Genomic DNA, 13,700 nt, shown 5'->3' with positions numbered 1-13,700 from the left:
ACTATAAAACATTATATTTTTCACATTCCCAAACAGCCTACTATTTAGTACGCAAAAACGGGTAACCGGACACGGCCATTGAGTTCAGTGCTAACTGAATCTATTTTTTCCCCACTATCTGGTCAATGGATTAAAGATACGTACATGAGAGAACTCCGGCTGGGTAGGCAGAGAGAGGGTCCTCTCCAACACAAAATCTGGGGAGTTCTGGGATACTGGGGTGGATGCCGAGGGGTGTGACTTAGGAGCTGGGTCCATGTCCATTGGCTCCTCCTCCTTGCCATCCGATTGGTCCTCCGGAGGCATAGAGGTGTCCATTGGTTCGTCGGCACCTGTGGGGTAACCAGAAGTCTATCACTGAGTTCTATTTTTCAGAATAGACACTAAAACAACTGACATGTCAACTGGATAAAATAAAGTTTAGTTACCCAGTTCATTTTCTTGTCCTGTCGGTGAATTGGGGACAATAAAAGGTGTTTTGCTCAAATTTTCCTGGCTGGGTGCTACAAAGTCAACAGAGTTCCTATTGGAAGAGAAGGCAAAGATGAACGCAACAATCATTCTTCCTCTGTTGAGGACAAAACAGAATCGCTGGTTGTGTTCGGTAGGGACAAAACGTTTTGAAATGGTAAAGTACTACCTCAACTTGACCAATTGGGATGCAAACTCATGAGGGCCCAAAAAGAAGACACTTTGTTTTTGCTCTGAAACATTCAAAAAAAATCCCTGCCAGGGGGAAAATGCAGGTTTTAACTAATTAAGAACAACAAAGAATATGATCTACATGATCAGTATAAATATTGCACTTGGGAAAAAAACATCTTAAAGTAGAAATAAAATGAAACAAACAGGCATTATATTTTTGCTCTATTATAGTGGCCAATATATACATCAATCAAGTGCACAAGGCTACATGTGCAAAAATAACGTTCACTGAGTAAAAATATATATATAATCCTCCCTCACTCACGTGTTACTGTCAAGTTCAACACAACAAAAACTATATCTTTGGGCTACACTGAACATTATTACATTGTACACTTTCTGCCTGTGGACACACTGTTCTACAATGTGCCAGCAAAAGTGAGAAAGAGAGAAAGTGTGTAGTGTTCCTTTCACCTCTATTTTCATTCTGAAAATTAACGACATACTGTAGAGGGGAAACATTAGTTAACATTTCACACAGATTGCCAGGGTCCAGTAAGCAATTAACGCGTTATAATTTGAGGAACGGCAAGGAGTCGAATATCAGTTAATACTATAGCAAACTGGTTAGGTTACTAATGTTAGCTAGCTAACGTTAGCTGTCTGACTTTATTAGCAAGCTAATTTTCACACCATAAACTCAATTACTTGATCAGATGAGTTGGCTAATGTTTCTCAATATTTCTCTGGCTAGTGTTGGTAAAGTAGGGGTAGAGCTTTAAAACACATAAGTGTATTATGGGTAACGTAGTAAGTTAACTTTCGCTTTTGAATGCAATTGTGTGTGACGGGGATGTAGCCGGACTGTTGTGCTCCGTTTGCCCACTATTTTATTTTGTCATTCGGACTACCTCAAATGATGTACAAGTTTTAATAAAAGCCAACTATTTAAGTGGAATTCCAGGCTAACTCGTCAATAGCAGAGGATAAGATCCCCAAATGTGGGAATTACCCCAGAGCATCCATAAATTGCTCTGGCCTTGGAGCTAGCAAGTGAAGGCTCCCCTGAGCCGTCCTGACTACGGTCTGGAGGGGAGGCAAGAAAGGTAACACTAGCTAACGGATAATTCGATCCAGCTAGCAAGATACATAACAATACTAATACTTGTTCCACCACACTTTCTCCCTCACCTCAAACTTTCCAAATGCCAGTTGTTTTTCGGTTACAGCTCATGAAGTTTATTTTTTATTTTATTTATTTCACCTTTATTTAACCAGGTAGGCAAGTTGAGAACAAGTTCTCATTTACAATTGCGACCTGGCCAAGATAAAGCAAAGCAGTTCGACACATACAACAACACAGAGTTACACATGGCGTAAAACAAACATTCAGTCAATAATACAGTAGAAAAATAAGTATATATACACTGTGAGCAAATGAGGTGAGATAAGGGAGGTAAAGGCAAAAAAGGCCATGGTGGCAAAGTAAATACAATACAGCAAGTAAAACACTGGAATGGTAGATTTGTAGTGGAAGAAAGTACAAAGTAGAAATAGAAATAATGGGGTGCAAAGGAGCAAAATAAATAAATACAGTAGGGGAAGAGGTAGTTGTTTGGGCTAAATTATAGATGGACTATGTACAGGTGCAGTAATCTGTGAGCTGCTCTGACAGCTGGTGCTTAAAGCTAGTGAGGGAGATAAGCGTTTCCAGTTTCAGAGATTTTTGTAGTTCGATCCAGTCATTGGCAGCAGAGAACTGGAAGGAGACGGCCAAAGGAGGAATTGGCTTTGGGGGTGACCAGAGAGATATACCTGCTGGAGCGCGTGCTACAGGTGGGTGCTGCTATGGTGACCAGTGAGCTGAGATAAGGGGGGACTTTACCTAGCAGGGTCTTGTAGATGACCTGGAGCCAGTGGGTTTGGCGACGAGTATGAAGCGAGGGCCAGCCAACGAGAGCGTACAGGTCGCAGTGGTGGGTAGTGTATGGGGCTTTGGTGACAAAACGGATGGCACTGTGATAGACTGCATCCAGTTTATTGAGTAGGGTATTGGAGGCTATTTTATAAATGACATCACCGAAGTCGAGGATCGGTAGGATGTTTTGTTGCGAAATAGGAAGCCAATTCTAGATTTAACTTTGGATTGGAGATGTTTGATGTGAGTCTGGAAGGAGAGCTTATAGTCTAACCAGACACCTAGGTATTTGTAGTTGTCCACATATTCTAAGTCAGAACCGTCCAGAGTAGTGATGCTGGGCGGGCGGGCAGGTGCAGGCAGCGATCGGTTGAAGAGCATGCATTTAGTTTTACTTGTATTTAAGAGAAGTTAGAGGCCATGGAAGGAGTACGCTTCATCACCTTCTCACCCCCGTCTCCGTGGTCAGGCTTCTCACCTAACGTTACCTCTTCATTCTCGTTCAGGGGACGACCTGCTCTAACTGACAAGCTGCCTTTCCAGAGCGCGCGCTGATGCTGTAACTAGTAAATTGGTTGTCTCTTCTTTCTTCAGTCGCGTGCTGCGCTGCATTCTATTGTTATGTAAACGATTGGCTGAGCCTTGGATACAGACAGTATTGCTCCAAACGCGCATCACTCGATTGTTACAGCCAGTAGTGATCCAACACCCCCCAAACTTTTCTCATCGGATCTACATGAATCACGTAGGTCACCTATTTTGGCTTCAAAACGGCGAATTTCACCAAAAGGTGACTAGTTTGCATCCCTGGAACTCAGTGGGAGTGTGCAGTATAGTGTTGAGGTGCGAGAGGTCTTACTGGGAGAGGCTCTCCTGCACCAGGGTGCCCTGCCCAGAGAGGTGCAGCAGATGCAGGGTGTGGGCAGGGGTCAGGGTGGGCACGCCTTGGTTCTCTGGCTCTGACATTGTGCTGTCCACCCCTGTGCCTAGAGAGAGAGAACCCCATTATCATCTGTTAATTTGTGATCAATTGTTCATGTCAACTGTTGATAACAGTTGTGACTGCTCGCCTTCAAATTGTTTTGTAAACAACAGACTACACTTGTTTTAACCTCTTCCAACAAGAGCTGCTTGAACTGGAGAAGTACTGTAAGCCCTGGCAGTATATAACACAGACAGATAGTTTGGATGGGTGGATAGATGGATGGCCCACCTGTCTTGTCAGTGTCGAAAAGGTCCTCCTGAGAGGACAGCAGCTCAGAGTCGTCCCCTTTGGGATCCTGGTCCTCGGAGGCCTGCAGGCCCTGTGAGTGGAGCAAAGCCTGGACACTCAGTTCCCGGCCGGCACAACCCAGGGGCTCCGACGAGCTGCTAGAGCTCACCTCCGACCTGGGGCAAGAACCAGACAATTTATTAAACTAATGCACAATTCCAAATCAACGCTTAGACCTTTTATTTACTTCTGGAGATCTGAGAGAAGTTGATGTGTAAGCAATATGGTGAAAATTCCACCTAGCCTGTTGGGCAAGTTAGACTCATTACCATATTGCTTACATCTATCAAATCTTCCCAGAGCTCCACAGGTGCATAAGATATCATCTAGGAGTCGATTTGGGATTGAGCAACAGAACTAGCATGTGTAAATCTGTAAGGTATGGATCTATCATTTTGTGGCCGAATAAAATGACTACCAATGTCCCACTAACATCAATGTGTGATTCACGTGAATCTTCCAATTAAGGTGTGCACTTTTCATGTTCAGATTCAGCCCTTCTTATTAAAAGGCCCAATGCAGCCGTTTTTATCTCAATATCAAATCATTTCTGGGTAACAATTAAGTATCTTACTGTGAATGTTTTAAATTAAAATGGTCAAAAGAAACAAAAATAGCTTATTAGAAAAAAACTATTTCCCAGCTAGGACTATCTGGGAGGGGAAAACTAGCTGTTAATGGCAGAGAGGTTTGGAACTCTTATTGGTCTATTAACTAATTAACCACCTGGTGATGTCACCAGGCAGGTGAAAACTCCATCCCACCAAAACAGGCAGAAATTTCAGGCGGCCTTTTCAAACAACTCTTACGCGAGAAGGGCATTAATCATAATTTTCACAATTTCAGTATTATTCAAACCAGATAATGATGAAATATATATAAAACACAGGAAATCATATTTTTGACTGCACTGGACCTTTAAAGCTTGACTCTCGAGCCCTTGTGGTACACGGAGGCTTTATGACTATATATGGTCTTGTAGGTATGCATCCTACCGATGGATATTCTCACCTCTTGGATTTGCTGTCCTGACTGCCTGAAGGCAAGCCCCTGGTTGTGTTCTTCTGTTCACCTGGTGACAAAACAATGACAAGTCAACAAAATATGTTTCACTTTGGTCAAGATTTCAACTGGGTCCAATTCACTGTAGCAAAACATTTTGTAACGGAAAATAAAAATATGTCTGTGTTCTTATTCTTCATGAACATGTTCAGGGTCATATTCATTAGGCACACTGTATCAAAACATTTTGCAACAGAAAATGAAATAAAAGCTAATTTCTTACTGGACAAGTTCAGGTAGTCCCTTTCCGGTTTCCTCAGAAGTTCAGTTTGTTGCCTAATGAATACGACCCAGGTAGTACCACCCTGTTTGTCCCAGTTTAAAATGGTTTTCCACCTACTAAACACGACCATGGACTCAAGAGAAGTAAAGATAACTTAGTATTGTTACCTGGCTTGTTGTGTCTCTGGCTGTCTGTCTGGGCAGCAGTAGGGCCCTCCTCCTCCTGACTGTTCCCCACCACTTCACCCAGACCCTGGCTCTCAGAAAGCTCCAGACAATCAAACTTGGACACTCCTCCTAAAATACACACAACATAAACAGCTCAAAATCATGATTCATGAAATGCAATACTGATCTGGTGATGAGGAAAAAGTGGCACAGCCTAAAAATAATGTTTCCAACAAGAGCATCGATGGAGCATTTGAAAACGTACACATCTACAGTATATTATCTCAGAGACATATCTCAGATGGTTATTTCTTTCTCTGTTAAAAACTGCTCATACCTTCAGACTGGGCGCAGTGTGTAGTGGAGTCCGCCCCAGACTCCGTGGCCATGTCTTCTGTAGCACACCTGATGGTGTCAGGGATCAAGATGTCAACGTAAAGCAGACTATTGCTGAATTCCAAACCGACCCTTATCCTGCCCCCTACAACCTAGCTACCTCTGTAGATTGGAGGTGATTGGAAAGATATAAGCGTTATAGAGTCATCTTGCCTTCTGATTGGCTAGGTGGAAATGTCACCATATTGCGTCCACCTATCCAATCCTCTCAGATCTACAGGAGTGTCTAGGTAGTAGACAGGGGCCAGGGTCCATTTGGAATGCAGCATACTTCTCAAACATCTCAGCTGGCTGTCTCAATGCTCTTACAAATGCTTCAATTCACTGCATCTTGGTGACAATGTTATCCTAGTACCTACCTCCTTGTATTGGAGCAAACTTCTAGGACTTGACTTTCCTCCTGGTTGACTAAAGAAAATACATTCAATAGGTTTAAGACAGAATTCAATGTCTGCTATGGGGAGACAAATGCTATCAACTGCTTTCAATGTTATCACAGAGAAACCAGTGCTATCAATAGGCTATATGCATGTTATTACTCTGATAATGGCTGCAATGGTTGAAACCAGAGTTTACATTTCACACTTACTATTTTCTGTGCCCTTAACTTAGCAGCCTGGACTTTTAGTGTTTCTGAGGGTACATTAGTTTGCTATAGGAGTGACCCAACTAAATGTTCCAAATCTATGTAAGCGACAGGGTTCGAACATGAGTTTCCTGCACACCAAAAGAGTGCATTAGCCCACTAAAAGACCCAATGCAACTCTTTGGGTCCCAGGCAAGGATACTCATCACAGCAGTTACATACAGAGAACCACAGCTTCAAATGGTGAGGTGTCGTATGTATCAAACGTATCAGAGTAGGAGTGCTGATTTAGGATCAGTTTGGCCTTTTAGATCCCAGTGAATAGGATTACATAGAGAGGGGGGGAATTGATCCTAGATCAGCACTCGTTCTCTGAGATGCCTTATACATACGGCCCCAGGTATCCAATCTCTGTCCTTTATGGTCACAGGTTGAGAGACCAACCTGGCCCGTTGTGATTGTTGTTCTGGACCCTCTCTGATTGGCTGTCGGTCTCGGAGTATCGATTTCCTGCTGGAGAGGAGATCAGCTCCTGGGGAGAGAGAAGGCTGGATTCAGTGGCCCTGTTCATATTAGAACAACAGGCATCACTCCTTCCCATGAAGTAGGACAAGTACTGATCTGACATGACTGGATTATTTGATGAAAACCCTGCTGTCACCTATCCAATTGTGTCAGTATTGACTCCATGGCAGGTAGGATGGAGGGATGTATTTTAAATGGATTCAAATTGGGCCAAGTGATATTTTTTGCTCTTGACAACTGACTTGAGATCTGTTATCCCCACACTCCTAACATTAATGAATATGAGCTTCACAACAAAACCAGTCCTAGATCAGTTGTAAAGACTTATAGAGGTAAGTAATGTCATGTCACAACCTAAATTGATATGCCCCAAAGTTTATTTGAGGTCATCGGACAACAAACTAAGGTAGCAGGAGGAACTTAGCTTGGGTGCCCGTCTGTTCCTGCTCAAAGGTACTAGGAGGAACTTAGCCTGGGTGACAGTCTGTTTCTGCTCTCTTGCTTGACAATGGAGTGGGCAAAAACACAAACTGATCTGGTACCAGGCTAGGAGGAACTGACAAAAACAATACCTCTATCGTCTCCCCTCCCTGTATGAGTTGCTGGTTCAAGCCCATCTTCACTCGTTACCTCCCGCAGTCTCTACACCGTACTACTCACCAGTACAGGGCTGTGGGAGGTGGCGGGCTGCAGGCTGGACAAGCGGCGGGCGAGCAAGGCGCGGTAGCTACTGTCCGGGTCGTCCTCCAGTGCCGCACTGTCGGGCTGGGAGTCCTCCACGATCAGGCACGGGTTCTCTGCATGGGGCAGACTCGAATCCAGGTCACTTCCGCTAGGATCCATCGGATTATGGCATGCACGGACAGCAGGTAGCGTAGCTGCTGCGCCAAAACAAAGAACGAAGGCAGATATTATAGGAACAACTGCCCGACTGTTAGGTAGAGATGAACAATATAATACAACTGAATCGATCCGTGTGGTGCCATGGACTTGCAGTCCCCTTTCCGATAAATAGCTAGTTAGAAGACCACAACAGAATTTGCTAGTCTAACTAGCTAGCTACCGGTAACGAGTTAGCCTAGCTACGTTTAGGAAGTGAGAGCACAGCACATGACTGAGAGCAAAACGTTGAGCAAACTAGTTAGCTAGTCCATAAAAAAACAGCAATGCATAATATTGATTTACTTAGCTAGCTAGTTTGCTAAAAATAATATTTCATAATTACGATTGCAACCACAATTTGAGCTGGTGTCCTTTTGGCATAGCTAGCTAGCTACCTTGGTGGTCCAACAACTAGCCCAATCATTTCATTAGCCCATCCCCTTTCTCCAATTTCGGGGTAAAACTACACATACGGATGGTTATGATTGATCTGGGACGCTTCTGGCCCTGTCGTCATACCAAAACAGCAAAACGACTAGCTTCATACTCTACAGCTAGCTATATTTCACGAAATCGTAATATTTGTAAACAAGGCTGTTCTGGCAGCAGAACTTCGAAATCGGAAACCCGCAAACGCATTCACAGGGGAAATATTTGGCATAAACATACGATAGCTTAGCTAAGCTATCGAATGTTAGCTAGTTAACGTCGTTATCCAGAATTGAACCACTAGCTACGGACCTTCAAAATGCAATGTTGTGTTTGGGGGTGCAAGGCCCAATATCGGAAAGGAGGAGGGTTAGGGTTTTTCCGATTCCCTACTGGAGAGAACGAAATTGCTCAAAGTCAAAGGAAAACTTGGATAAAAATGGTGAAGAGAGAAGACCCCGAACCAGATCTGCCTTCCCGTGTGGGTGGTAAATTGGTACTCCAAATGGGAAAGGACTGGCACCCTACTATCTCTCGCATTTGTGGGAGGCACTTTGTTTTGAGTAAGTTGATGGTCAGTTCGTAGCCAACAGATCCTACCCGCTTGCTTACAGCTCCGCTAGGGTAGGACAAGGCTTCCGGTGTAGATTAAGACAATTGAGGCGGGGTGAGGTATGGCTTGGAAAACATACCTCAATCCAGGGGTGAGAAATGCGTTGTTCTCCGAATTGGCCCATTATCCCAACTGTTACACCTAGAAGATTGAACAAATGCAACAAAAAAATAGCAGTTCAATCTTCTCTGTGTAACAGCTGGGATAATTCGGAGAACAATTCGGAGAACAACTAATTTCGCATCCCTGGATTGAGGTACATTATCCAAGCCATTTCTAATCTAAACAAGCCTGTCCGACCCTAGGGCAGCTGTAAGCAAGCCGGTCGATCTGCTGGCCAGTTAGTTTGATGCATTCCCTATGACAGTGGTTGGTTTCCCGACAAAGAGCTAGCAAGCTACAGAGTTTTCATGAAGGAAGTGATGTACGGTAAACTGTCAAAGACAGTTCACACAGGCAACTGCATAGAACACCACATTTCCAGTGCAATAATTTAAGTGTCTGTCTGAAGAGACTAAAATCTAATTTGAGTTCATATTTCAGAGAAACCAAACCTGCATCCGGACCACCCTGACTTTGCCCCATCCCTCTGACTTTGCCCCATCCCTCATCCCTCTTCGCCCAGAGGACTATGCCTTGAGTCCGAACACAGCTCAGACAGAAGGGAAAAGAAACCTGCAGAGCTATGACAGGGCGGTGAAGAAGAAGAAGTGCCTTGACCTGAGTGAGGTTGGAGGTGCTGACCCGAGGGACAGTTATGCTGACACCACAGAAGAAACTGAAGAGCAGGACCTGGGCACCTGTGTATCGTGTGAGGTCCTGAGGAAGTCCTTAAATGATTTGCAGTCCAGGCATGATGCTCTGCAAGTCGAAGCTGTCGATCTCAGGGCGGAGAGAGACTTTTATAAAGAGAACGCATCTCAATCCTCTCTCTTTGTTGACACCTTTACAGACAGAGACAATCAAACGCATACAGTGAGAGAAGTGCCTAACATGGCTAAACCAAATGGTATGAACCAACAATGTACAGGGATGGTTGAGGAGCCATGTCTTATGGAGGTTGAGGGGCCATGTTCTGTGAAGGTTGAGGAGCTTTGTCCTGTGAAGGTTGAGGGGGACTATGATCAAGTGTTGATTAAGGAAGAGGAATAACAGGTCCAAATAGAACTTTGTAGCCCCTTGGCTAGTCAGGACAAAGTGACCCATGTCTCCCAGGATAAACCTACCCAGCATAACAACATTATGAAGCCAACCAGGCGACCATGTGTGTTAGCCCAGGATAAACCTATCCAGCTTGCCAAAGCCGTAGTAGAAAGCCACCTAATGACTAACCATCTGCCTGGCAGCCAAACCACTGCTGAGCCTTTGCAGAAGACTCCTCTGTCAGCTCAAAGGAGACCTGTTGCAGGCAAACAAATTCAGAGAAGCATAAACACAGAGAGGGATGAGTTGCTTTGGCTGGGCTACATGAAGTGGAATGTGCGTCTTCCAGCAAGCACAATTAGAACCGCACACAAGTTTCAGACGCCTAGGGCAACAGTGCAATACCTTCTACACGCAGTCTTCTCCCAATGTGAACTCGCTACCAGCAATCTCAAGGGCATTCCTGCACTGGGCCTTAACAAACTGGACCCGGACAAACTTTCTGCCATAAGACAGTTTGTCGCCACTAAGTTTCGCCGTTTAGACATGCGTCAATGTGGTAAAGACTGGGTAAAGTGCCGACGCCAGATAACCAGCATGCTCAGGAACATTCGGAAGGAGGACAGGAAGACGAGGGGGCTCTCAGGAAACCTTTGTATGATAGAGGAAGTGGTATCGGATCAGAGTTTGCCCAGTCAGCCATCGCCTCCCTCATTCCCCTCGATCTCCCAACAGCACACAGCCGCCTTCTACAGCCCAACAGAAGAAGAAGAGATCCTCTGTCTGGAGAGTTAGGTTACACAATATCTGTAATGATGTTTGCATTTTCCTGTAATAAACAGTTTGTTGGGAGTAAAAAATATAATATGACTGACAATGTATATTTGAACTTTGGCTGATGTATAGGCTACATGTGGTAGAGTGGAACTTTGAAGGAGTGATGTGTGGATAGGGCACTGGGTTAGGTTAGGGTTAGTCACAGACTGTGTTCAATAGCAGTTGTATAGATGGGGTGAGTTTCCCCCAGAATATGAAGTGCTTGAGACACTGGTAGAAAACCTAAATGCAATCCATCATTATAAAATGGCACTCCAATCAGACCTGTCGGTGGCTATGAAATGGACTCCTTTTCCTCATCTCCTTCCTGCTGGCTCTCCCAATTATGAGCACGTTAGAAGTGAATTCTTGCTGCCTCTCCCTGATTATGAACACATTAGAAGTGAATTCCTGCTGGCTCTCCCCATTATGAGCACGTTAGAAGTGAATTCCTGCTGGCTCTCCCCCAGTATGAGCATGTTAGAAGTGAATTTCTTCTGGCTCTCCCCATTATGAGCACGTTAGAAGTGAATTCCTGCTTGCTCTCCCCATTATGAGCACGTTAGAAGTGAATTCCTTCTGGCTCTCCCCATTATGAGCACGTTAGAAGTGAATTCCTGCTGGCTCTTCCCATTATGAGCACGTTAGAAGTGAATTCCTGCTGGCTCTCCCCATAATGAGCACGTTAGAAGTGAAACCAAAGGTGGATAGAGTCTTTCCATAAGGGAGCTGAGTGAAATAACTCATACACACATTTTGAACATAATATACTAGGTATATAATCTGTACATACAGTGGGGGAAAAAAGTATTTGATCCCCTGCTGATTTTGTACGTTTGCCCACTTACAAAGAAATGATCACTCTATAATTTTAATAGTAGGTTTATTTGAACAGTGAGAGACAGAATAACAACAAAAAAATCCAGAAAAACGCACATCAAAAATGTTATAAAATGATTTGCATTTTAGTGAGGGAAATAAGTATTTGACCCCTCTGCAAAACATGACTTAGTACTTGGTGGCAAAACCCTTGTTGGCAATCACAGAGGTCAGACGTTTCTTGTAGTTGGCCACCAGGTTTGCACACATCTCAGGAGGGATTTTGTCCCACTCCTCTTTGCAGATCTTCTCCAAGTCATTAAGGTTTCGAGGCTGACGTTTGGCAACTCGAACCTTCAGCTCTCTCCACAGATTTTCTATGGGATTAAGGTCTGGAGACTGGCTAGGCCACTCCAGGACCTGAATGTGCTTCTTCTTGAGCCACTCCTTTGTTGCCTTGGGCGTGTGTTTTGGGTCATTGTCATGCTGGAATACCCATCCACGACCCATTTTCAATGCCCTGGCTGAGGGAAGGAGGTTCTCACCCAAGATTTGACAATACATGGCCCCGTCCATCGTCCCTTTGATGCAGTGAAGTTGTCCTGTCCCCTTAGCAGAAAAACACCCCCAAAGCATAATGTTTCCACCTCCATGTTTGACGGTGGAGATGGTGTTCTTGGGGTCATAGGCAGCATTCCTCCTCCTCCAAACACGGTGAGTTGAGTTGATGTCAAAGAGCTCCATTTTGGTCTCATCTGACCACAACACTTTCACCAGTTGTCCTCTGAGTCATTCAGATGTTCATTAGCAAACTTCAGATGAGCATGTATATGTATTCTTGAGCAGGGGGATCTTGCAGGATTTCAGTCCTTCATGGCGTAGTGTGTTACCAATTGTTTTCTTGGTGACTATGGTCCCAGCTGCCTTGAGATCATTGACAAGATCCTCCCGTGTAGTTCTGGGCTGATTCCTCACAGTTCTCATGATCATTGCAACTCCACGAGGTGAGATCTTGCATGGAGCCCCAGGCCGAGGGATATTGACAGTTCTTTTGTGTTTCTTCCATTTGCGAATAATCGCACCAAATGTTGTTACCTTCTCACCAAGCTGCTTGGCGATGGTCTTGTAGCCCATTCCAGCCTTGTGTAGGTCTACAATCTTGTCCCTGACATCCTTGGAGAGCTCTTTGGTCTTGGCCATGGTGGAGAGTTTGGAATCTGATTGATTGATTGCTTCTGTGGACAGGTGTCTTTTTTACAGGTAACAAGCTGCGGTTAGGAGCACTCCCTTTAAGAGTGTGCTCCTAATCTCAGCTCGTTACCTGTTTAAAAGACACCTGGGAGCCAGAAATCTTTCCGATTGAGAGGGGGTCAAATACTTATTTCCCTCATTAAAATGCAAATCAATTTATAACATTTCTGACATGCGTTTTTCTGGATATTTTTGTTGTTATTCTGTCTCTCACTGTTCAAATAAACCTACCAATAAAATTATAGACTGATCCTTTCTTTGTCAGTGGGCAAACGTACAAAATCAGCAGGGGATCAAATACTTTTTTCCCCCACTGTAGATGAATTTCTTTTATTTCAAGTTATTTTAACAGGATTTGTGTATGCCTGGAGTTCATTCACTCAGCCAGTTTTTTTGGGTAAAGATTGCCAACGTTTGAGCTGGTGGCACCGTGGCAGCCCTGGCTATGTAAACAAAATCAATGTGTGGATTGCTCTCGCCTAACATGGACTTCTTTTCATTTAATTTCATGACAGAGGTGAACTATCTTTTAAATCAAACCAGTCCCATGGATACTCAGGACTACTTTAACCTCCCTCTGTTTCTATGGTGACGCCACAATCTGTTCCTCACAAAAGTAGGGCATTAGAAAATATTTCTCATGCATCAGGACCCAGGACATTTAGCATTTAACTCTAACCAAGTATGTAATCAGCATGCAGTTGCTTACCCATGTGTGCCTAATGAAATCAACTGGATCAGATGTAGGATGGTACATTACGGTTACTGATAGTTTCCACTATATTATCTACTATCATCTACCCAGACATGGGCTGTCTGAAATGGCTAGGGAATAGGGTGCCATTTAAAATGCTGCCATAGGCACATTTTTATCTCATTCTAAGATAGGCCACAGAAAACGGCTTGATGTTTGAATGTAGGAAAACGCTTTATACATATTCCCACATCCTCA

General features: G+C 44.1%; 2 protein-coding genes across 10 annotated transcripts in view; one reads left to right on the top strand and one right to left on the bottom strand.

The window, feature by feature from the left end:
- LOC106562517 (TP53-binding protein 1-like) overlaps positions 1-7,667 on the bottom strand; it is a 29,337-nt gene extending 21,670 nt beyond the window's left edge. For all 8 annotated transcript variants that reach the window (XR_006757563.1, XM_014127438.2, XM_014127448.2 and 5 more), the window contains exons 1-10: positions 7,456-7,667; positions 6,715-6,802; positions 6,044-6,092; positions 5,626-5,693; positions 5,289-5,417; positions 4,848-4,908; positions 3,777-3,952; positions 3,423-3,549; positions 429-523; positions 145-332 (exon numbers count right to left, since the gene is read on the bottom strand). Coding sequence is in view for 7 of the 8 variants with exons in the window: in XM_014127438.2 (XP_013982913.2) it covers positions 145-332; positions 429-523; positions 3,423-3,549; positions 3,777-3,952; positions 4,848-4,908; positions 5,289-5,417; positions 5,626-5,693; positions 6,044-6,092; positions 6,715-6,802; positions 7,456-7,638 (1,164 nt within the window). In the remaining variant the exon portion in view is untranslated. The remainder of the gene's footprint in view (positions 1-144; positions 333-428; positions 524-3,422; positions 3,550-3,776; positions 3,953-4,847; positions 4,909-5,288; positions 5,418-5,625; positions 5,694-6,043; positions 6,093-6,714; positions 6,803-7,455) is intronic.
- LOC106562519 (uncharacterized) lies at positions 7,428-10,727 on the top strand. Of its 2 annotated transcripts, none has more exons than XM_014127452.2 (2): positions 7,428-7,664; positions 9,263-10,727. In XM_014127452.2, exons 1-2 carry the CDS (start codon positions 7,650-7,652, stop codon positions 9,869-9,871), a joined length of 624 nt encoding a protein of 207 aa, XP_013982927.1. In that variant the 5' UTR covers positions 7,428-7,649; the 3' UTR covers positions 9,872-10,727. The 2 variants fall into 2 exon arrangements, 1 of the variants encoding a protein (XP_013982927.1); XR_001319046.2 differs by lacking the exon at positions 7,428-7,664 and adding an exon at positions 8,389-8,669.
- The last annotated feature ends 2,973 nt before the right edge of the window (positions 10,728-13,700 follow it).

The sequence above is a fragment of the Salmo salar genome, chromosome ssa11 (assembly GCF_905237065.1).
Source record: "Salmo salar chromosome ssa11, Ssal_v3.1, whole genome shotgun sequence".
Classification (NCBI taxonomy): Eukaryota; Metazoa; Chordata; class Actinopteri; order Salmoniformes; family Salmonidae; genus Salmo; species Salmo salar.
Note: the sequence above shows the minus strand (reverse complement) of the source record. Positions and strands in the feature narration are given on the sequence as shown.